Here is a 25,688-nt window from a genome sequence, read left to right as displayed (position 1 = left end):
TGCTTTCCCAACTAGATCCATCGCCCAACACTAAATTAATTTGCTGAATGCATAAACTGTATTTTCAGTTTTTTTTATGCTTGCTATAGAGTATTTTATGCTTGCTATAGAGTATTTTATGCTTGCTATAGAGTTTGTGACATCACGTGCACTACCGCCGGTGGCAGTAGACAACCGCGGTAGCAACTGACCACCGCGGTGACGTGGTTATCACTGCAACCGTCTTAGCCCTAATAGGCAACACAAAATTAATACCCTTGCCTCCTGAAAATATATTGACATCTTATGAAGCAAAATGATAAGTCTGTGCATGTTTTTGTTCCTCCTGACTCACATGAAGGCTGTTTGCCTGATGCTATGCATTACAGGTAATGTTTAGTTTCTTGCACAGACTGCTAATTTCGCTTCATAAGCCCTCAATATATCGTAATTGTCACAGTATTAATGTTGTGTTGCCAGTAAATGTATCTTTCCTCTTCAGGAACTCGAGCTGCATCGAAAGCGCTTTGGGGAACGCGTTCAGCGTACGCGACTCTGAATATCGTGTGTAATCAGTCCAATGGAAGGGCGTGACGTCATCGACGTGGTGACGTAAGCGACCAGGAAGCTATAAAAGCACGTGCCACTCAGCTGGCGTCAGCTTCGCGTCTTTCAGCAAGCGCTCTGTGTGTGAATGTCATTTGTCCGTCTTGTGAGTCTTATTTACTGTTGTCTGTCCAGTTAAAAGAGCTCCTAGACATGCCAAAAAGCAAGGCGAAAGTTAAGCACTCTGATGGCGATTCCAAATCGCGTTATAGGCTGTGTGTTCCTCCCTGCCCGAGATATATAACGGGTGGGGATACACACAACCTGTGCGTGGTTTGCCTGGGTTCGAAGCACGCTGAGTCGGCTCTCGAGGGGGCCGACTGCCCGCACTGCGAGCGAATGTCGGTGCGGCTGCTTCGTTCCCGGAGGGCCCTCTTTGAGGAGGGGGCCTTCACCAGCGTTCCCCGCGGTGCTGGTCCCGCTTCTGCCAAGGCAGAACGGCGGCTGCACTCGTGGGGTTCACAAGTCGATCTGGTGGAGGGAATGGAGACGGGCCAGTCCCTATCTCCTTCCACTTCTGCCAGATCCGGCACCCAATCCCTAGAGTCGGAAGCACGCACAGCGGTTCCTTCCACTCAGGGTGAGGGATCGACGCTCCGCCTCTCTTCCTCCGAGGAGGTCGATGTTTAGTCGCTCGATAGGGATTCGCCACCCCACTCGCTACAGTATGAGGAGCTCTTAGAGGTGGTTACTCGCGCGGTGGCCAAATTAAGCATCGATTGGCCCGCCGAAAAGTCAACTGAACCGCAGAGAAGCAAGCTGGATGAACGCTTCCTGCACGCGAGTCAGCCACCTCCCAGCCGTGGCCTTCCATTCTTTCCCGACCTGCATGATGAGATCGCCAGGTCGTGGAAACGTCCATTCTCGGCCCGCCTCTACATCCCCTCGTCTGATTACTACGGAAATGTACTGGGGATGGGAGAGCACGGTTATAGAGCGATGCCCCGGGTGGAACAGACGCTCGCGAGCTATCTGTCCCCTGGCGCGGCATCGTCTCTAAAGGCCCTGGCATTGCCCTTAAAGCCACTAAGAACAACTTCGGCTTTGGGAACGATAGTCTCAGCGACGCTCTAGGCCGAGGTCTTCTAAGCCCAAATTAGATCTAAGGGCAGTTATCGAAGCTAAGAAGTCCTCGGCCAAGAAACCCTGACGCCAAGGGCCCGGGGTTTCAGAGGGCAGCCTCCGCTGGGGTAGAATGGCACACACCGCAGTCCACGGTGCCCGTTCCACCTCAGTGCCCTCTGGGGGTCGTTCTGCCAACCCTGCCAGTGCTCCAGGGCGCAGCGGCCCCGGGCGAGCATCGCTCTCAGTATCCTCCGCCCGTGCGCGTAGCGGGGCTGGGACGCTCGCCACCCCTGCGGGGGTCTCTTACACCAGAGGTCAGTCTCGAGAGACTGATTCCCTTAGTAGATTATTAAGCAGCGTGGAAACTACTGCCAAATGTATCTCGTTGGGTCCTGCATATAGTAGAAAAAGGCTACCGCATTCAGTTCAGCTCCGTGCCGCCTATATTCAACGGGGTCGTTCACACGATAGTGGGCCCCAGGCAGGGTCTGGTTATGGAACAGGAAGTGAAAACCCTATTAGAGAAGGGGGCCATCGAGGTGGACAGGGAGTCCGGATTTTACAGCCGGTATTTCATAGTTCCAAAGAAGGATGGGGGGCTGCGTCCTATTATAGACTTGAGGGTCTTAAATCGTTCAGTTATGAGACTGAAGTTCAGAATGCTCACAATCAAGCATGTTGTAGCTCAGATCAGGTCCGAGGACTGGTTTGTCATGATAGATCTCAAAGACGCATATTTTCATATCTCCATCCTTCCACAACACAGGAAATTTCTGAGGTTCGCTTTCGGGGGCGAAGCCTACCAATATCGAGTACTTCCCTTTGGCCTCGCACACTCTCACCCCGCACGTTCACAAAGTGTGTAGATGCGGCTCTGGCCCCCCTGCGCATGCAGGGCATCCGCATTCTCAATTATATCGACGATTGGTTGATCTTAGCTCAGTAAGAGCAGATTGCGGTTCGACATCGAGATGTCGTTCTCCCACATATGGGGGAGCTGGGTGTGAGACTGAACGCCAAGAAGAGTGTACTTTCTCCGGTTCAGAGAACCACCTATCTAGGCGTAGTATGGGATTCGACCGCGATGCAGGCACGATTGTCCCCTGCTCATATCGAGTCGATCCTCATCTCAGTCAAGAGAGTCAGAGAAGGCCAGTCACTCACTGTCAAACAATTTCAGAGATTGTTGGGTCTGATGGCAGCTGCGTCCAACGTGATACCTCTTGGCCTGCTGTACATGAGACCCCTACAGTGGTGGCTCAAGACCAAGGGATTTTCCCCGAGGGGCAATCCGCTTCGCACTATCAGGGTCACGCGGCGCTGCCTCCGTGCCTTAAACATGTGGAAGAAACCTTGGTTCTTGAATCAGGGCCCGGTGCTGGGAGCTCCTTGTCGCCGTGTGACACTAGCGACGGACGCGTCCCTCACTGGCTGGGGTGCGGTCATGAGTGGCCACCCTGCCCGTGGTCTGTGGAGCGATCGCCATCTAACATGGCATATCAATTGTCTAGAAATGCTAGCAGTTTATCGTACACTGAAGCACTTCCTCCCAGACCTGAGAGGTCACCATGTGTTGGTGCGCACCGAAAACACATCAGTGGTCTCTTACATCAACCACCAGGGAGGTCTGCGTTCGCGCCCTTTGTACAAGCTGGCGCACCAGATCCTGGTGTGGTCCCAGAGCAAACTCCTTTCATTAAGAGCAGTATATATTCCTGGGAAGTTAAATATGGGAGCAGACATACTGTCGAGGCAGGGGCCGAGGCCCGGGGAATGGAGACTTCACCCACGGGTGGTAGATCAGATATGGAGAGTGTTTGGCAGGGCTCAAGTAGACCTTTTTGCAACTCAGGAGACGTTACAATGCCCCCTCTGGTTCTCTCTAGTTCATCCAGCTCCTCTGGGACTGGACGCTATGGTACAGACCTGGCCGAGGCTTCGTCTTTACGCTTTTCCCCCTATCGCTCTGCTCCCGGGAGTTCTGGCGAGAGTACGCCGGGACGGGGCCCGTCTGCTATTAGTAGCCCCGTTCTGGCCGGGCCGAGTATGGTTCTCAGATCTAGTCTCGCTCCTCGACGGCTCTCCATGGGAGATACCGATCAGGACAGACTTACTCTCACAGGCGCAGGGCACGATAGTTCACCCTCGCCCGGAGCTGTGGAAGCTGTGGGTGTGGCCCCTGAGGGGGCACAACTGTTAGCAGCCGGTCTCTCAACTGAGGTTGTTGAGACCCTTCTCCAATCCAGAGCTCCCTCTACGAGGAAACTGTACGCCCTGAAGTGGAAGCGCTTCACTTCATGGTGCAGAGACCGCCAGATGGACCCAGCAAACTGCCCAGTTGGTACAGTTCTGGAGTTTCTACAGGCTAGGCTCTCTGCGGGGTTGACCCACTCTACTCTGAAGGTCTACGTGGCGGCCATTGCGGCCTAGCACGCCCTTCTCGACGGTCAGTCTCTGGGAAGACACCCCCTAGTTACACGTTTCCTCCATGGTGCACTGAGGCTGAGACCTCCAGTACGGTCCCGTATTCCCCCGTGGGACTTGGTTGTGGTGTTAGAGGCAATGTGCAAACCCCCGTTTGAACCTATTCAAGATATCTCAGACAGACATCTCACACTTAAAACCTCTTTTCTGTTGGCTATTACCTCTCTGCGGAGAGTAGGAGATCTTCAGGCCCTCTCTGTGGCCCCTTCTTATTTTGAGTTTGCACCAGGCATGATTAAAGCATTTATATACCCTCGAGCGGGATATGTTCCCAAGGTTCCCTCTGTTACACCACGACCTGTAGTGCTGCAGGCCTTCTGTCCTCCTCCCTTTGGGGAGCCCGACCAGGCGAAGCTAAATTGTATGTGTCCGGTTCGAGCACTGGATGCATACGTCCACAGAGCTGCCCTGTGGAGAAAAACTGACCAATTGCTTGTGTGCTACGGTCCCCCCAAGAGGGGTTCTCCTGCTTCTAAGCAGACTATTAGGCCACGACTCCCCCCCCCCCCTTCTAAGCAGACTATTAGGGGGAAGTCGTGGCCTAATGGTTAGAGAGTCGGACTCCCAATCGAAAGGTTGTGAGTTCGAGTCCCGGGCCGGCAGGAATTGTGGGTGGGGGGAGTGCATGTACAGTTCTCTCTCCACCTTCAATACCACGACTTAGGTGCCCTTGAGCAAGGCATCGAACCCCCAACTGCTCCCCGGGCGCCGCAGCATAAATGGCTGCCCACTGCTCCGGGTGTGTGCTCACAGTGTGTGTTCACTGCTCTGTGTGTGTGCATTTCGGATGGGTTAAATGCAGAGCACAAATTCTGAGTATGGGTCACCATACTTGGCTGAATGTCACTTCACTTTCTTCACTTTCTTTTTCACTTTCACTTCACTTCTAAGCAGACTATTAGTCGTTGGATAGTCGAGGCTATCAACTTTACCTATGAGTCCTCTGGTCGTCCCCCGCTGTCGGGAGCCAAAGCTCACTCTACTCGGGGTATGGCGGCCTCTAAGGCCTTCTTAGCAGGTGTATCCATGCTGGACATCTGCAACGCTGCGGGGTGGTCCATGCCCTCTACATTTGTTAGGTTCTATGGCCTAGATATGCCAGTCACTCCAGGCGCTTTCTGTCCTCCTGTCCTGAGCTGTGCTCTTCGGATACACACCAGGCAGGGGTTTGTCTGGCGACTCGTTCCCCAAAGCGCTTTCGACGCAGCTCGAGTTCCTGAAGAGGAACGTCTCTAGGTTACGTATGTAACCCTAGTTCCTCGAGGGAACGAGACGCTGCGTCTCGGAGCCATACCCCCGGCACCCCTGCCTGCGCTTGCTGGTACTCGAAGCTGACGCCAGCTGCGTGGCACATGCTTTTATAGCTTCCTGGTCGCTTACGTCACCACGTCGGTGACGTCACGCCCTTCCATTGGACTGATTACACACGATATTCAGAGTCGCGTACGCTGAACGCGTTCCCCAAAGCGCTTTCGACGCAGCGTCTCGTTCCCTCGAGGAACTAGGGTTACATACGTAACCTAGAGACGTTTTTGACTCTCAAAGTGACAGCCGTGGACTTTCATGAATCACCAAGGACAATTAAAAGCTAAAATTAAATAACAGTAGTGTTGTTTTTGGTGGCCTGTTTTAATTTTAGTTTTAGTCTAGTCTTTGTGTGGAGCTGTCATTTTAGTTTTTATTAGTTTTAGTCACATTCATACAGTTTTTAGACTGTCAAGTTTCAGTCAACTGAAAGTCTGAGCATTTTAGTCTTATCTGAGTCAGAGTTATCCATTAATATTTTCGTCTAGTTTTAGTCTACGAAAACTGATGAGATTTGATGAAATTGTATTTTAGTCTCTTTTTAGTAATGCAATTCTATTTAACCCAGTCAATATAGTATAAGTACCTAGTAGTATAGACGAAAACAAAATTAAATTTTAACCAAACTCATTTCAAACAAGGTTATCTTATTATATTATGGTTACCTTATAGACTCAATAATACATCAATTACAGACACGGAAGTCACTCTGATTTGAATATACAACATTTATTTTACCAACAAAACATGTTAGAAGTACACACATTTGTCCCTTTCTCTATGTCAGACTTAACTTTGTTTGTTGTCGTCTTCTAAATAATGCCGCGAGTGGGGCTTGAGGAAGTGAGAAGTACTTATTGACGAACAAAAATAACATACATACATTTGTAAAGCATTTGTTCAAACTATGAAAACCAATGAATGTCCTGTGTCATTAATTATTGATGATTATGTTGGTATATTGTCAGGTCCTGATGTTCCGTATGTGACTGTTTACAGCACCCATGACAGACAGAGTGAGTATCCAGCTTTCCTCCTCTATATATAGTGTTTGTTCGTGTTTGAGTTCTGGATGATCTGCTGGGGCTTACTCCTGTCATTTGACTGCTTACCACTGAGCAGCATGCACACACACACACACACACACACACACAGACAAACTCACATACACTTACAGTTTTACATCAACAACACCCCCCCCCCACCCCCGCCCATTGACTGACTAACTATATATTTGCATGACTAAATAAATGCAGCCTTGATGAGCATAAGAGACTTATCCAAAAGCATTTTTAGGAAACCTGGGTATTTTTGACAATATTAAAATCCTGTCCAGGATGTGTCCCATATGAACGGCACATATGGCCACCCTACTTTGTATGTGCTTTTATCATTTATCCTATATTTGTGGTGCATCCAAAAGTGAAAAGGAAGATTTCAAAGTATAGGGAACTGCTCGAAAAGGTGTCCCACAAGGCCACAATTTATTTTCAGTGAGAAGGTCAAGCAGAACAAGTGGGTGCATTTCTGCGAAATATGGAGTGAATATGGAGTGAACACATGGTGCAGAGAACACTGCCCCGGGCAACTGCCTCCATCGTCTACTCCTCAAAGCTGTTTAATTATCACAATTCATTCGTTTTATACAGTAATAGAGTCATATTTCATTGCTGGGTCAATTTTACAGTTTAGTGGATTTGTACTCCATGAAGCAATACTGCATTTTTTACATAAAATTTTAATTAGCTTTCATGCCACATGAATTTCCATACATACAGTAGGCGTTGACACAAATTGATTAGTACCTGAGAAAATGGTTAGTTCCTAAGAATAATTTGTACAGACAAGTTTCCCAGTAATGTTTTCTCAACTTCACATTGAAATAAAGGTTACATATATAGTTACATAAAAGGTTTTTTTTTTTTTTTTTTTTTTTTTTTTAATTAGCAGTTTTGAGTGTTAGTGTATAAATGTTCTTGATATAAGATACAATTTATTGTTATATTAAATAAAGTAAAACCATTTAATAACTTTGTCTTCCCTATTACGTTAATGCTACTTGCCATTTTAAAATATTAAGCTTATGCCCTGAATGGCATGACTTGATTGGGGGGGTGCTTTATATGACACCCTTTTTAACAAAAAACAGAAAACTTTGTGCCATTCATTAACACATCAGCAGAAAACAGGTTTCACAGTGCGAGTGTTTTATTGTCTTTATTGCCGTTATTGTCTACCAAAATGTGAAAATGGTAATATCATGGAAATGTGTATTATATAGTGTTTTCTTTTTTCTTTTCCTTTTTTTGGCCTGGTGTGCATTATATGGTGTTTGTAGTATTTTCCAAAGATCAGTGTGAATGTGGGTTGTTATGACAATGTTTTTGTCTGTATAAGAAACTTTTAATATAATACTTAATATAATATCTTTTTTTTTTTTTACTACATTGTTGTCATGTAAACTTCCCTTCAAATGTCCACCCTGTTACACATTGCAAAGTAAAAATGTAATTTAACAGAATAAATGTCTTAGACCACATGCTAAATATTTGGTCAGGATTGTGTTATAATATCCTGAGCTTGACCAGTGTGTTTTTCTGAATTTATTTTTTTTTTTCTTTTATTTTCAGCAAACCCGCCCAGTCCAAAATTCACTAAACTGTAGGAATGACCCTGATGTTAAATAAAGATAACAGTTTGGTTGAAGTCCCCCTGCAGTCACTAATTTAATGGTCAGGATTGTGTTATAATATCCTGAGCTTGACCAGTGTGTTTTTCTGAATTTATTTTTTTTTCTTTTATTTTCAGCAAACCCGCCCAGTCCAAAATTCACTAAACTGTAGGAATGACCCTGATGTTAAATAAAGATAACAGTTTGGTTGAAGTCCCCCTGCAGTCACTAATTTAATCCCTTAAAACTCATCTTTGATTATCATAATGACATTTTTCCACCCCATACAAATAATCTCTATGTCTTAAATATGGCATACGCCTTTACCTCATTTAGTATTCGTGGTCCTTGAATATTTTAACTAGTCCCTGCCTCCACTTAGTCACACCAACTCAGACTGAAGTAGCAAACGCCACACAATAGCAGGTGGCAATACTGAATAAATGGTTGTCGGAGAGTGACGCCGTTAGTAAATCTATTCAAATTGTCAATAGATTATAGCCTACAAAGCATGCAAAGCACTCTCATCTTATAGTCACTAAAAAGTCACTTATCTTAGTTCAACATGATCTCACAAAGTTCTGTTATAATCAGTGAAGGTCTGCACAAACTCTGGTGTTTTGGCTGGTGAGCACTGGTGTCAAAAGTATTCACAGTCATTACTCAGGTAGAAGTATAGATACTAGGGTTTAAAAAGATTTTTGTAGAAGTTGAAGTATCAACTCAAGTTTTTTTACTCAAGTAAAAGTGTAAAAGTATGCCTTTATGCCATTAAGAACAAAAGCTTAGGCCACGCCACTGAGGCCTATTGTGCACTACCCCACCTCCTCAAAAAAACATTTTTCTGAAGGCCATAGGCCATAATGACTATAATGTTATTAAAATGTTCATGTTGGAAAATTTGCACTAGGCTACCTGTTTCAGCCGCACATATGCCCATTGAAAATGAAAGCATTTTAGTTAAATGCAAATACATTTAAAGCATTAGAGATATGATGACAAGTTGCCTATAAGTATTGTAATGGTGCAAAAAGTCAAACTTCAGAGACATGTCATCAATAACCTTTAATGGAATGTAAATGTACATCCAAGCTTAGCTGCATGAATCTGTGAGGGCAATGGACAAGAACATTGGTGTACCCAGGGCAGGCTTAGTAACAATTACCCTTGTATTTACAATAAACATTAGTGCTGTCAAAATGAATGATTAATCCAAGTGATTCATCAAAAAATAAAAATGAAAAATAACTCATAATCCTTGATTGATAGCTTCCTGTATTCGGTACATATGTTTGCTACGTCTAGTGTTCAGGGGGTAACGAGTTACAAATTTGGTATAGCTTACTTATCACAACATTGTCAATCGCAAACGCTAATTTATTCAGATGTCTCGCTACCGAACTACCTACAGTAGCTTAATTTGCGGAGGAAGAAGAGAAAGCACCCATTTGATAAATGAGCCAGTAGTTGAGAAATAATAACTTTTAAGAAATATATATGTGACGAATGGGGCGGGGCCGAGAGACGTGGGAACAGGAGCGAGGCCGGTGGAGTGATTGGAAATGAGCGACACCTGCTCGACCCACCGCCCTCGAGTCCCACGGAGAAGATGGAGGGATATAAAACCGGAGCGACGACAGTGACGGACGAGAGAGGACCAGGCCTGGGTTTTAGTTGTGTTTGGTTTTTCTTTGTGCGCGTCAGTCGTCCATGAGGGGCTGACGCACTGTTTTGTCTGTTTTTTTTTTTTAAATTTTGATTATTAAAACCTTATTTGATTGTCCGCCGGTTCCCACCTCCTTCTTCCCGTGATCATGGAGTTATATTGTTACAGTGGTGCCGAAACCCGGGAGAAGGAGGGATGCGCTGCTGAAGATCCCTCGCCGCTGTGGTGAATCCGCGGTGCCATCGAGCAGGCGAGGAAGTGTGCCGCCATGGACAATCGAGGCGGTGGGCTGGAGTGAGTTGCCGGGGACGGGCGAACTCGCTGCCGGCCGCCCGTGATGTGGAGGGGCAGCTGCCGTCCATGAGGGAGCGGAGGAGTCGGCGCCGTTCGCCAGGGGGCCGGAGCCTGCTGCCATCTGCCTGAACGGGGAGGAACAGGGAACGGGGGACTCCTGCCGGCTGCCCAAAACCGGAGGAGCCGTCGCCGTCCACCGGGCAGCGGAGGAGTGTCATGCCTTCCGCCGAGGGCCGTCCGTATGGGGCTGACGCACTGTTTTGTCTATATTTTGATTATTAAAGCTTTCACTTTGATTGTCCGCCGGTTCCCGCCTCCTTCTTCCCATAGTTATGGAGTTTTTATTGCTACAATATATTGTTGATAAACGAACCCAACACTGGCTATGTCCTTGTAGGAGTGTGATGTGATTTGTGTCATGTGCAGGTGCGATGGATCGCATACAAACCAATAGGGGGTCGGAATGGTATATTTTATTCTTCTCATCCAACCACAATCAAATTCACTACATCCGGATGGTGTGATTTATCTGGATAGGCTTTTTTTTTTTCTTTTTTCTTTTTTTGAATGATGACAAGCTGGAATGAAAAGAAGCCGAAATTAAATAGCAGTAACGAACCTATTTTTAAAAAGTAAGGAGTAGAAAGTACAGATAATTGCATGAAAATGTAAGGAGTAGAAGTAAAAAGTAAAAAAAATATTACTCCAGTAAAGTATAGATACCCAAAATTTCAACTTAAGAAAGGTAACGAAATATTTGTACTTCGTTACTTGACACCTCTGCATGTGAGTGGATTCTAACTTAAACACCAGTTGCATTTCATGAAATCAACAGATATGCCTGTGACTGGCTACAATGTTAAACGCTGCAAAAATACATTGTTAATAGAAACCTATGTGAAAATAGAAATGTAAAAAGCATTAATTACATGCTTGTGATGGTAGAAAACAGGACTGCATCTTTAGTGCACTGCAGTTTTTAGGAGAAAATGCTCAACAATTGTGTTAACTGGTGAATTTGCATGTGGCTTGTTTTGCTGCATGTGTTAAGAAACCAGGCAGATGTAATGTAAACAGCATTAAAAACTTGATTTTCAACACATGGGGGTCTTTAAATTTAACATTTTGCTGGGTATTATAACATCCTTGGTTGTCACTCACATTAATAACCAAACTGCTTAGAATTGAGCACTGAAATGATGAGTGACAAGTTTAGGAAGATGCTCTCATTACCAGCCTCCACGTTACACGCAGTCACACACACACTCTCGCATACTTGTCTCGTTGCATTATACACCCACAGCATGTCAACTGATGATTAGAGCTGCTTCCAGGCCTACTATAGACCGTGTGTGATTGAAAAGACCTACACATGCCAGCTAGCACAGTGAGAGCACTTACAGATGATTGGATTAGTGCCAGACATGCCATGACTTCCATAGAAATGTGACCTCTCTGTGTTAGAGGCTGGTAATTGTGTTATTATGTTTATAATATCCTTTAAGCCCAATGATATCACAACGAGAGAGTGATTTAGTGTGACGGTCATCACAGAAGTCACCTGTATGTGTGTGTGTAGAATAGCCTGTCATTTTTAGATTTTTTCCCATCCATCCCCTTCTCTGCCAGGTCCATTAAGTAAATGCTAAATGTGCAACCAAGGTCAAATTCAGATGACATACACAACGCTCATACAGATCCTTCTCTATATTGACATAAAAATCGTTGCTGTTTTTCAAATCTGCGGCTGTGTCAATAGCAATGGCAATGGCGCATTGGGAGCAGCTGTGCTTTGTGAGGCTTGAGTCTGAGCAGGCACTGATAAGCCTGTCTTAAAACGAAACCCTCAACTGCAATGTGCTCTTAATTGTTACATGCACTTCCAAGACTCTATCGCTGCTGCTCAGAATGGAAGGTCTCCATGTTTACAGCAGCAGACGTGATATCTGCTCTATTTAGTCGCTCTCTATCAGGAAAGCCAGCTGCTCATTGGTTTCTCACAACCTCTGAACATCTACAGCTGTAATTCCTGCAACTGTTTCTCATTTATGTCCCAGAGCAATTAGCTACTCATTGGGAAGGTATTGTGAGTTTTTGCAGATGCTTAGTTTGAGATAAACAATGAATTTTGCATTGACTTGGATAATAGCTTGGGAATAGCTCCCAAAATATTTTTTTTGTCATGATTTAGTCAATAATTCAAAAATTATTCACCCTCATTACACTTCTGTCTAAGTTTCTGCAAGGAAATGTTAAGCAGAATGCACACTGCTCTTTTGTTTTAACCTTGGATATCCCACTTCAAAAAATTTATAAAAAAGTAAATAAAAATGTCATATTTCATATTAAATACAAAATATTTGTGGCTTACATCTCTTTTCCTTAAAATAAATGATTGAAAACTTAACATGAAGCTTATAATTTTATGAAAGCATTTAAATTAATTTTTCTGTTAAAAACATCAGCCTTAAATTTCTTCTTGTCATTTACATCCGTTTTAAGATTTTAGGCGAAATGTCATGGCAACATATTTAAAAATATATTACACACAATAAAAGTTTAGCACTTGCAAGTACAATTAAGCTGCTCACAATGGAATGAAATTAATATCAAATTAAGAGTCTTTGAACAAAACTAGTCATAACAATGCTGTTGTAAAAGTGAGTATTTTATATAAATTGGCCCTATTTACTACCATTGTAAGTTACCTCACTGTAAAACAGATTATTGCAATGTACAAGTGTTGCATATACTGTATAAAGGCACAGGTCATAAAAGTGATTCCAAATGTTGGTGCAATGTGTAAATGAGACTTGAGAGCTATAATGGAGAGCAAGCTTTTGGAGTGAGAGCAACATGACCATTAAACTAAACAACTTTTATTTGTGACTTGGAACTTTTCATTTTTGGGGTAAACTGTTCCTTTGAGGAAGGGTTTTTAATCACACAATGATTGGTTTCTTTTTTTCTGCAGAGGTGCATGACATCGAATTGAATCTGAACTTGAGGAGAATGGTAAACTCGATGCAGATGCCGAAAGTGGAATACAGAGAGATAAACATAGAGGATTACAGTATGTTATATAAATTGTGTTCAAATGTTGGTGTTTAAGAAGGATATTAATATAATAGAGTTGCAGATGAATGTCTTTGATTGTCATACACAGGCCTCAGCATGCAGATACTGAAACCTGCAGGCTTCATAGACACCTTACACTACCCACTTCTGCTTCTTGTGTGAGTACATCTGCAACATTTTCTTACAGCCCCTATGCTTTTCTACACAACAACACATACAACCACAAACAAACCTTTTTATGCAAAAATATGTCAGTGTTCCAAATATCTTCTCAGAACTCCCTCAAGAATCACCATCTGGGTTGGATCACTCATTAAAAAGAGGCATAATCTACACTTCTCTTGCATGCTATTATTTCTCAGAGTTCTACTTATAATGTTAGTCAAGGTTTCTAATTTAGTTGTTCATTTACTCTATTTTCAACTCTTTTTCACATTTTTTTGCTGCTGAAAGATTTATATAAGTAAATTAATCTTGCATGATTGCAAATATATACACCGGTATTTTGGCTACTCTTAGAATAGAACTGTGCCCGGTTGATAAATTAAGATTAGTCCTTTTTTTTGTAAATATTAATTAAATGAATGCAATATATATATATATATATATATATATATATATATATAAAAAATAAAAATTGAAATGTTTAAATTCAAATTTTAAGAAAACAATTAACAAATGATAATATATATATATATATATATATATATATATATATATATATATATATATATATATATATATATATATATATATATATATGTTAATTTATCTGAATGTATATGTTTATGTTAATTTATCTGAATAGGCCAATAAAACCCATAATTTAATGCCAAACTGCTGAATACCAAATAGGTGGCATTAATATTTAAATAGGGGCAGTCAGATGTTATCATGCTGATTGTTGAGACAACTTCTAGTAATTTTGCAATTAAGTTTGAATAAATGGTCCAGGGAGGAAGCTTTGAATCATGAACTTTAGAGTTTGCCTGTAGAACATTGAGCTATATTATATCAAAGAGCAAATCCTGTTTTCTATGATAAAAGCCCTTTAGAGCGTGTGCTGCAGGTCATCCTATTAACATACTAGCAGCAGTTCCTTTTCTGCTCTCTGTTCCTGCGCTGCACTTCAGGTCTCATCAAGAGTAAGAGTGTAACTCTGAAATGGACTGTAGTCAGTGCTATTAATCTTGTCTCTTCTGCTGTACACTCTCCGCCACTGTAATTACACCACAAATGAGTTCACCTGCAGCCCGCCTTCAATTAACCCAATGCACACATCATACACACCGCAGCAGACAATCACCTGTGTTCTCTATAGAGCTGCCAGCAGAGTGAGTCTATATTGTGTGTTAGGAATATAGGCTGGCAGCTGTCTCAAAACAAAGTGAGCTGCATACCGACCTCTGTAAAAAGGAAGTACACTTTTGCATACTTTTTAAAAATAGTACTATTGTTATTTATAAATAATATGCATTTTAAATGCTTCAAATGAATATATACTTTAATATAGTATAAAAGAATAAGTGTGAAATTAATACTTTATGAATTAAAAATGTAAAGGAATAGTTCACCAAAAAATTTAAATTAGCTAACAGTTAACTCAAAGTCAGGCTATTCAGGATGTAGATGAGTTTGTTTCTTCATCAGAACAGATTTTAGCATTACATCACTTGCTCACCAATGGATCCTCTGCAGTGAATGGGTGCCATCAGAATGAGAGCCCAACAGCTTATAAAAACATCACAATAATCCACAAGTAATCTACACAGCTGTTTTCTGTTCAGTTAACATCTTGTGAAGTGAAAAGCTTGTGTTTGTAAAAGTTTTATTTTATTTTTTTTACTTCAAACCATTGTTTTTGGCTTAAAGGTGCTGTATGTAAGTTTTTGACTCCACTAAAGCATAAAAATAGCATAGTATGTTTGAAGATATTTAAGAAACATGCTACGTTAAAATTGTTTATCTGAAAAACAATGCTACAGTCAGTAATTTCTTTTGAAAATGTGTGTTCCGGGCCAGAACGTTGGTCAATGTTGGTTATTTCATTTCATTAATCGTCAAGTGTGCTCGATTCTGTTAGTGTCATCAATCTGGCAACCTGCACTTGCATGAAGACTGAGGAGGAGTGGCCGGGTTGAAAATAACCCCTCTCTAGTATTATTAATTTGGACTGCAATACCTTTTGACCAATTAACCCAGATTTTTCCACCAGAGAAAGCGTTATTATGGGTTAAGGATTTGTATTTTGACCAGTTAACACACCTTAATGGCAGATATGTTTATTACAAACACAGCTTTACACTTAACAAGACATTAATGTACACAACAAATAATAAATCTTTCACAAGGGTAGACAGCACTTTTGGACATTACAGACACGTTAAATTAAGCTAGTCTGACTTGGCACATGATATCTAAGAGAATGGAGCTATCATTGCCAGAAATGTTTTGTAAGAAAGCAGGTTACTAAATTTAGAGACCGTCTTAAATTTAAATTGCTTTCTAAAGAAAACTCTCTCTCATACTCTTTCTCTCAGAGATGGGACTCCAGGCAGTCAGTCAGTCTCAGAGCAGTTCCAGATTGACTGGGCGTCAGTCCTGGTCAGCAGTTTTGGGGTGATTGCAGTGCGCTTTGACGGTCGTGGAAGTGGCTTCCAGGGGACTAACTTACTCCATAAGGTGCAGCGCAGGCTAGGAATGTTCGAGGAGAAAGACCAGCTGGATGCCCTCAGGTAGTTGAGAAGCCATCTGCGTCCAACACACAGTGAACATCCATCAGTGCCAACACAGCTGCATGCACAGACACACACACACATGTGCTGCATCCCCTTAACCTCATGGCAGATTTAGATACAACTGACTTCAATGAAACGCAGTGATATGACCAACACTGATTATTCTGCATGTGAGAAGGTGCAGCAAGTGCCAGACCATTTAACATTTTGTCTTTGTATTTTGCAGTATTTTGATGCAGGAGCCATATATTGACAAGACTAGAATTGGCGCTTTTGGGCAGGTGAATACTTGTGGTATTTTACTGTTATTACTTGTCCAGACAAGATAGCTTGTTATTTATACACAAGATGTTTCTTTGCCCCTCTCATATTCACAGGAACACAGAAAGAGCATTAAAGACCTGTTCCAAATCTTTGTAAATTGCATTGTAACTGAAATAGAACTTGACTGATTTGTGACTGATTTAAACGATATATACAAAAAAGAACACTTCGGAAATGCTGTAAAATAACGCTACTCTGCTACACTGTCAGTGTGACCCATCCAACAGCATTTCTGATGATGAGAGAATGTGTATTTTGGCACGTCAGTTAAACTCTTCCTCTCTTGCTAACTTCAGTCTTGAAGAAGAGCAGAACAAATTGGTTTCATACAGTAAGAAGAACTTAATTGAGACCATCTACATTTCTGGCTACATGTTCGTTTCTGCCCGTGCCTATTTTTTTCCTCGAAAGATTTTTCAAAGGATTAATGAATGCATGTTCAAAGGCTGAATTCCTGCCTCACTTTAATGAGCACAGACCGTATCAGAAACTTCTGTAACTAATAATGAGAGTTGTGCTCTCTCAGAGGTCTTGAGTTGAGTATTTTGTGTTTCAGGTGTATGGAGGTTATGTCACCAGTCTTCTGCTCAGCTCCGAGGACTCCGTGCTCAAGTGTGCTGCAGTGCTCTCACCCATCACAGACTTTGCACTATATGGTAGGGTTTGTGTGTGTGTTTCTCTCATTAAGACACATGGAGGGTCACTGTCCTGCAGACTTTACATCCAAACAGTGTTGGAAAGGTTCGTTTGGAAATGTCCTAGTTTACAAATTACAAGTTGCCTTGTTTAAAATGTAAGAAATTGTGTAGCTATTTCAATTACTTTATTAAGTTTACTGGGTTATCCTTACAGTAGGACTTAACACTGATTACTGTCAGACTTTCAAAATACTTCTTCGCTTGAATTAAGTTTATAATAATTTCATTTAAAAGCACAGCCACCACAAAATCTTCAGACTTCATGACTTCAGAACCTCTTTTTACTTTGAGATCATTCTGAGGTTTAATAGCTATACTGTTCTTGAAATCAAATCTTTGCATAGCTATGACAGCAAACACTGGTATCTAAAAAAAAAGTATGTGTGTCTGTATGTGTGTAAACATATTCAGATGCAACCTCCTTTGTAATCATTAACATTTTCATAAGTAATGGATTATGGTTAAATTTATTTTGTAGTTAAATTATGTGACTCCATTACATGTAACTAGTTACTCCCCAACACTGGCTTCAACACACATGTCTGGAAGTTTCTAGCTATTGGCTTGGCCCTTGATTAGTAGTTTGAGTTGTTTAACTAAACTAGAGCTACAGCTAAAGTCTGGTGACCCTTCAGGAGCAGGAGCAGATTCTCATTAGACGCTCAAGTACTCATAAAAGAGTAAGCAAAAAGTACCCGGATGACCTACTACAAGTACTTCCAGCGTGATTCTGAAGTATGCCTACAATGGACCTTTTACTGTCCCATGATTCCACATGAGAGGATTTATGATTGGCAGTGACTCGATGCAACTATCATTGGTAGATCATGTGACAAAAACAGCATGGCAAATATGATGCATTCAGATTATATTCATACTACACACATTCATACTATGAAATGTACTCTTTTTGCGGTTGTGAAGTAATTTGTTTTTGTGATTGTCTTGTGAACTGTTTTTAACCAAAATACTACCTAAATAAACAAAAATGCTCCACAAATTCAAGATAAAGAGGCAAAACTTGGCTCTGCACAATTAAACTTAATCTATTATGGCTGGCATGATTAAAATAAAATGAAAATTAATGAAAAGTGTCAATTCAATGGAACAATGGAATTACGGAATCTGCATACGTTGAATCAGATTGCTTATGTTTTGTTTTTTTTTTTTGTTGTTTTTTTTGCAGCAGCATTGAGCTTCATAACCATTCAAACACGTTTCTGTTGATATAGCTAATCACAGGCGTTAAGATTAGTCAGCATGTTTTGCTTGCGTGCTCACTGACGGAATTCTGCACACTTGCGAATTTTCTAATCATAAACAGACTGACAAGTTTGTTTATAATATAATGTGACATTTCCCCACAAACAAAAAAATATTTTTGGTAGCACTTTATTTTACAGTCCTTTCCCCCATGTACATACTATGTACTTATTATAGTAATTACAATAACTATGTAATAACTAGGTACTAACCCTGAACCTACCCCTAAACTTAACCCTACACCATGTAGTTACTTTTGTATTACCAGAACTTTCTTAGATAAATACACTGTAAGTACTCTATATGTACATGTAAGTACACATACTGTAAAATAAAGTGCAACCATATTTTTTACATTTGTGTTCTATAAATCAACATTAATAATCATAATTGTAATAACAAGAGCAATAATTCACCATTATTTTTGTCATGATATTGCGGCTATACTCACCTGTTATTTATTTACTTATTTATTTATTGCAATTACAATTAGCCTATAACAGGTTGTTGTTATTGGTAAGAGTATAAAGTATTTTGATTGATTGAAGAAATTGGCTGAATTTATGCATTTGACATTCACCCAATAAGGTAAATCTAAAAAATGCCCTTACAAATGTAAAAAAAATAATAATAATAATGACTCTTTAAAACAATTCCTAGTTGAAATTTTGGAAATAAATATAAGGGTTTACATCACAGGACATAATAATTGGTTGTTTAATATTCCTTGCACAAAACATGCCAAATATGAAATATTTAGCTACTTACCTCAAAGTTAACAGTCTGTTAAAGGCCCGCCTTCTTGAACCATTAGACTGCTGAAGTGGAGCAACTTTTAAAACTTTTGTTTTCTTACAACAAACAGAGCAGCATCAATATTAAATATAAGAGTGGACTACAGCTCCACAGAGAGGAGAATAGAGATCTGTTTGGGTGCATCTGATCCTCAGATGTAGATACGATATGAATATCTCAGCAAGCACAAGACATCTGTTGAAAGGATTTGAGCTTATTATTATGTACAAACAACTATAAAAAGAGCAGATCCACATGCATTCGAAATCAAAACATCTGCTGAATGTCCTTTTAACATCCGTCAGGGAACGACACACAAATATTTTGTGGAAGATAAAGTACCCTAAAAAATACTTCACCTTGCAAAATACATGCACAAGTGTGATATCATCAGGAATGGGGAATATCAAACTTTCCTCCCCCAGCTTCTTCTGATTACTTCTGTGTTGTTGTAAAACTGGCATTTATGACAGATGCTCTATTTTTTACTTGACGCAATATCTTGAAAATAGTGCAAGATGCTGAAAAAGCAGTGAGATGTGATGCAAGATGTCACCAACAACTGAACGGACAATTAAAAAAACAGTACAGGCGCAATAATGCATCCTGTGCGAATGTCTCGGAGGAGGAGGAGGAGTGTCCAATTCATCATTCATTTCTGTAGCTTCCTGGCTGTGCGTGGCAGTGGATCCCATCAGTATTCTGAGAGCAGGCAGGAGGACCGAAGCACTCCAAGAACTCTAAAAGGAAGAGAGGGATGAAAAATGAAGCATGTGTGTGTTCATCATAAACAATACTTCACCTCTCACATCGGCAACAGCACAGAAATCTGCTCATAAGTCAGCCAGTGCATCAGCGTGTATTGTGAAATGGCCACACGGTGATTTTTATCAAACGAAATGCTCGGAAATTAACAAATGTCAATGTCAAATGTTGACTCAAACTGTTCTTCTTTCCTGCTTTCAGCTTCAGCTTTCTCAGAGAGATATCTAGGCCCTCCCAAGCCAGATCGGAGGGCATACGAGGTACATTTCCTGTTTTATAATCTGTATTTTGTAGTCACCGTCCTGACAACACTTACCGTGTTCTCTTTAATATTTCCACAGATAGCCAACCTTGCATACAGAGCGTCTCAGTTCATCGATAAGAAGTTTTTAATCATTCATCCAACAGCAGATGGTACATTTCCATTCCAATTCTTACAATGTCTTTATAAAAGAAAGAACACTGTCAACTGACACGCATCTCATTTACCTTTCAGAACAAGTTCATTTTCAGCACACAGCCAAATTCATCTCCAGGCTAATCAGCGAGAGAGCAAATTACACTCTGCAGGTAAGAGAACTTCAGAAGTTTAAGAGAATTTCTTAGTTTCTTCATTTTAGAGGACATTCAGTTAAAATGGAAGATCCATGCATTTTTAAAATATAATAACTTTGTACTTAAAAGGTAAATTTGTACTACGATTAAGTTTTATTTGCTGCTGGTTAAGCAGTTCGTTATTATTATTAATACTATTTTTTTTTTTCTCAGTGTACACTATTTTACACTATTTTATTATGCGTTTAGGCCACAGTGTTATTTTGATATCATTGGGAGACTATTATAATTTGTATTAATGTATCACTTTTTTATTTTTACAAATTATTTTTATTATTATTAATTTGTTAGGTATGTCTAAAGCTTTAGTTTTTAGTATTTTTGTACATCAAGTTAGACTAAAATGTAGATTCTTATTTAATTATAAAAATATACATTTATAATATATAATTTATAACAACATGTTTTATGGTTTTAGCTTTAAGTGCTCCATGTTGTTGTTGTTTTTTGTTTTGACTGTGCTAAAGTATATTAATACCATAATATTTTTGCAAATATTTAGGAAATATGCTGTTTATATATTTGTTTCTAATATTTTTGAATTTGCATCTCTTGGAACAGCTTATTTGGAACAGATAGTGTAGGCCAGAGTGTGCCACCATTCTAAGTTTAAGATTCATTAATACATGAATATAAGAGATATTCAAGATGAGGCAAGCGTGGTGTTTCAGTCAGAGATTAGTTTGTTTTTAACAAACATAAAAATGTCATCTTCATTTAAAGTATTCATCAGTGCATTCAAAAAAACTATATTTAGTTAAACATAACGAATTTGAATGATTATGTAATCAATAACTATTATAATTTGAAAAGTATAGAATCATGAAGAATAAAAACATGTTTTGAACTTTTGCAAAATATACAGAGAATCAAATCATCTATCAATCAATCAATCAAATTAGATTGCTCACAGAGCTCCATGTGCACTTTTGCTGTGAATAACATTCCATGGTAACATTGACTTTGATTACAGGTATTGTAGTTCTTCACTGGAAATTCCACTTCCAAATAAGTACTATTTTTTTATTTATTTTTTTCACTGAATTTGAAAACACCCTTGTGATTTATTCAGAAGCATATATCATCACAAAACATCCTCAAGAGCTGATGGCAGGAAAGGTTTATACGTCATTGTTAAAAATCAATTTCTCTATGGAGTAAATGAATGGGGGTTTAACTGTACAACCTGCATCCATCTGTGAGCATGACGTTGTTTGTCACAGGTGTGTGAGGTCTGGGGTGACTGGATACTGAGCCTCTGAGTGGCTGCTGCCAGCGGTGGTATTAGACACACTCAGTGCATGCAGCTCATTTAAACAGATTATACAGGCCATTCTCATGAGCCACACGCTGAATAATCCCATTATACTGTATTCCCTCACTAGGATATTTGCTCTTTGCTTTCTGCTCCCTTATAGATCTGCTATTAATTACTGGCTGTTGAATGACTGTGGAATTAATTAGGGCAGATATTCATCAGGATGTGTGTGATCGTCGCTGTGTCAAGCTGTTCTTCTCAATTTATGATCTGTTAGGAAGTGTCAGGGCTGCCACGCACACAAGGAAAGTTTGTATCATCGCAGTAGAAGTTTCTGGATGTTAACACACTTGGTTTGATTGTTTGATTCAAACCAATGGTTCAACACACATTTGCACCACAGTTCATCTCATATCTAGCAACACTTCTGAAAATATTAATATTAACTGAGATTGATTGAGATGTCCAGAAAGTTTGTAAATAACAAATTAATTGACTAATGTTGGTCCTATATGGATTTAAACACAATTTCATGTTCTCGCCCATTTCATTTGTTCACTAACAGTGTATAAAACTGGACATTAAAAATTATTGTTTTTTTTTTTTAATTTATACATATTTTTTGTAGTTAATGTAAATGTTTTACCTCTGTCATTTCAGTCATTTTATGTGGTATAAATTATATTTAAAAGCCTTTTTGAATAAAATAAGGCAAATTTCACAATTTCACGTAATTTGTATCCAAAAAATTACAATTAAATAATATTGTCACACCTTTTGTGTAATTTTACATAATTTTAGCAGTGAAACAGATGATGTACAACTTGGGACAGTTGTATATATATATATATGTGTGTGTGTGTGTGTGTGTGTGTGTGTGTGTGTGTGTGTGTGTGTGCGCGTGTGTGTGCGCGTGTGTGTGTGTGTACGTTTAAAGTCTGATTGTAATTTAGGGTAAAACAAGGTAATCTAAATAGTATTAAAAGAAATTTAGCAAAAGTAATAAAATAAACTGTTTCCAAGTATTAAAAGACATTGAAAAAGTAGTAAAAGTAGTAAAAATAAAACATGAAGGCATGGGTGAAAACAGTTTCCAAGACGTACATAAAATAAAGAGAGAAGAAATAGAAGAAGAAAGGAAAAGTTTAAATCTGTTTGCTTTAATAAATCAACCAAATAATCAACCACTGAGACCCCTGGAACTATCCTGCCATTCTTTCACCAACCTTTGATGTCAGACTGACTTACGTTCACCCCAGAAGATGCAGGGTGATAGTGGAATCAGACATGTGCTGTTCTGTGATTATGGGCTAAATAGCATGTCTTGTGTCCTTCATTAGATCTACCCAGACGAAGGACACTTTATTCACAACGAGGGAACGCGGCAGCACCTCAGTCAGTCGCTGGTCAACTTCTTCGAGGAGTGTTTCCGGCTCCCGGACCAAGTGTTCGAGGAGGCACTAGAGGAGGAGAGCGAAGAGGAGGGTTAGTCCACCCGCTCCATGATGTCCAAGCACAAAGCCAGCTCCTTTTGCCACCTGATATGCAACCCATAGATTTGAACCCTCCAGTTTTCAGTTCCCTCCCGGTGTCGCATGCTGACTCTGAGACCGTCCTGCCTCGTGCTCCTGCCTCAGCTCCCCTTCAGGTGCTCCTCACTATCCATCAACACTCGACAGACTGCGGCTGTGCAGCGTGGCATCTGGCTGGCGCCACATCGTCTCACTCTCCCCTGCAGGCCAGTTATGAGCTTCTGAAGGTGTTAGGAGTCTCTGGTCTGTCCATCACGTTGACGAATGAGACGCTGTGATATTAACTGACCGCCAAGCGCGAAGGCCTTTGAATCCCTAAGAGCTGTGAGACTCGCAGCTAGACTGAGGGGTCATTTGGTGTTTGATTCAAATAGGTATTTGGTGTTTTTGGGGCAAAGGGGTTGTTGTTGGGAGAATGTGTCATTTGTGGTTCAAAAGGTCTTCTCATGTCCAATTGTGCTCGTGTCTGGTGTTGCAATGTAAAGTCGCACATGAAAACCATTCACTTGGAACTTGTTTTTAGTGTTCAAGCGTGTCCGAGTCTTGGAAATCTTGTAGCCTCATGTGTGTATCTAGATGGTGTTTATTCTTTGCAGAAACTTCATCAAGCAGAAGGGGAGCTAAAACGATTCTCATTATTCTCACAGACCATGACAGTTGTACAAGACTGTTGATCCCACTTCTCAGCGTGCGTTTCCTTGAAGTGATGGTCTGTCAGTGCTGAAGAAAGCACTGTATGTTGATTTAGTCACTGTGCCTTATTACGGGAGCGAACAATCATTTTCGAGGAGCCTCCTTGTGAATATCATCACTCATTCAAGGCTTATGTTGGACTAACTAAAATCCTGTATCTAAAACGCTCTTGTTACATTGTCGATGACATCACGGTATACATTACTGACTGTAATAGCATTGCGAAAACGCTGTTATTTTCATTTGCGCGCGTGTGAGCCAGTGTTGTTTTAACCTCAACAAAACAAACTCGCTCGCATTCTCCTAATAGCGCTATTCCATCCTCTTTAAGGATCGAGTAATGGAGCATGAAATTAAAATGTATGATTTCAACATTACCTCAGTATTAAACTAAAGCCCCTCTGAGGCTTTACAGACACTTTGTAGAACATTTGTTAATCCATGCCCAAAACAAATCTGTACATAAAAAGTATATTAAGTAGGGTAGGAAACACTTCTGTGTTAAAGGGATGGTTCACACCCAAAAACAGCACTTCTGACATTGACTCAACCCTTGTGGCACTCCAAACCTGTATGACCGAGAAGAGGAAAGAGATGTTTAGCAGAATGCTCATGCTGTTCTTTCAATACAAAGAACGTCAATGGTGTTGGTGAATGGAATTAAGTCCTCAGTGTTTCATAAAAGTAACGTAGGTTTTTCAGATTTGCAGTGAGGTTGAGTCTAAGTTGGAAGAATACGGTCTCTTTAACGCTCATGAAATACAGTACTGTGCAATGTTTAACATTACAGTGGTGGAAGTCACATATGCTATGTTTGTTTGTTCTGCACAGTGCTGTATATGAACAGTTATTGGTTGTAACTTTTGCCTATAAAAGCTCTTAAAGATTAACTTTTATTTTGTTTGAATGAAATGTTCATGTTTGATCTTGATGCATTCATACTGCATGTTGAAAAACCATTTGCAACTCAAGAGCTATTTTTAAAAACTGTCAAATATCTGCATAGTATTTTTGACGGCTTGAATGTTCTGACCTGCATTTCACTTCCGGTAGTTTTGTGAGTGAGATCTCAGTCTTGTCTGCTTGATGTATAAATGTTACTCGAATCTTATTTAAGTCTCTGAATATGTGAGTGTTTCTTGTACATAAAGCATTTGAAGGTATTTTGTTCTCCCGTGTTGAGCAGAGCTCCGGAAGTCATGGTTTCTACGATCTGAAATGAGCAGTGAAAAATCACATGGGACCAAGAGAATGATGGGATTGCTGTTTACTGACTCAGCAAGAACAGGCCTATTTTGACACCTCTCAGAATACAAACTATTTTATCTTCACCTTTGTTATGATTATTTTTCCTCACTTGGAGAAAAAAAGGATGAATATGTAAGTAACCAAAATAAACTGAAAGCCTTCAATGTTGATGTGCCGCTTTCTTGTGAATTAAGTAAATGCTTGCATTTACATGCTTGACCTTAAGACGACGACCTCTAAGGTTATGTAAACATCTTAGAAGGTGTTTTGTTCCATCTGGGAAAGGTCATAAATGGTTTAAATAAAACATAATCAGCATATCTTCATTTTTTGCCTTTTCTCGACTCATCACTGCATCTGTCAGCTTCTTCAATGTACATATATTTTATGTTTTAAAACTTAAAGGGATAGTTCACCTTAAAGAAAAAGAAAAGAAGATTCTAGCATCATTTACTCATCATTATGTCCTTCCAAACCTTTATGGATTACTTTCTTTAGTGCAACATAAAAGAAGATATTGTGAAGAATGTTAAGCAAACAGATGACTCAATTTTATTGCAGAAAAAATTGAGATAGCTCAAAATTTGTGTTTGACAAAGAAATGTCATACA

General features: G+C 40.3%; 1 protein-coding gene across 5 annotated transcripts in view; it reads left to right on the top strand.

Moving 5' to 3' along the window:
• dpp6a (dipeptidyl-peptidase 6a) overlaps positions 1 to 25,244 on the top strand; it is a 474,280-nt gene extending 449,036 nt beyond the window's left edge. For all 5 annotated transcript variants that reach the window (XM_059524369.1, XM_059524368.1, XM_059524372.1 and 2 more), the window contains 10 exons: positions 6,408 to 6,455; positions 13,045 to 13,143; positions 13,237 to 13,306; positions 15,689 to 15,883; positions 16,113 to 16,167; positions 16,767 to 16,866; positions 19,933 to 19,991; positions 20,073 to 20,145; positions 20,228 to 20,301; positions 22,945 to 25,244. In XM_059524369.1, coding sequence (XP_059380352.1) covers positions 6,408 to 6,455; positions 13,045 to 13,143; positions 13,237 to 13,306; positions 15,689 to 15,883; positions 16,113 to 16,167; positions 16,767 to 16,866; positions 19,933 to 19,991; positions 20,073 to 20,145; positions 20,228 to 20,301; positions 22,945 to 23,094 — 923 coding nt within the window. In that variant the 3' untranslated portion in view covers positions 23,095 to 25,244. The remainder of the gene's footprint in view (positions 1 to 6,407; positions 6,456 to 13,044; positions 13,144 to 13,236; positions 13,307 to 15,688; positions 15,884 to 16,112; positions 16,168 to 16,766; positions 16,867 to 19,932; positions 19,992 to 20,072; positions 20,146 to 20,227; positions 20,302 to 22,944) is intronic.
• The last annotated feature ends 444 nt before the right edge of the window (positions 25,245 to 25,688 follow it).

Source organism: Carassius carassius, chromosome 35 (genome assembly GCF_963082965.1).
Source record: "Carassius carassius chromosome 35, fCarCar2.1, whole genome shotgun sequence".
NCBI lineage: Eukaryota > Metazoa > Chordata > Actinopteri > Cypriniformes > Cyprinidae > Carassius > Carassius carassius.
Note: the sequence above shows the minus strand (reverse complement) of the source record. Positions and strands in the feature narration are given on the sequence as shown.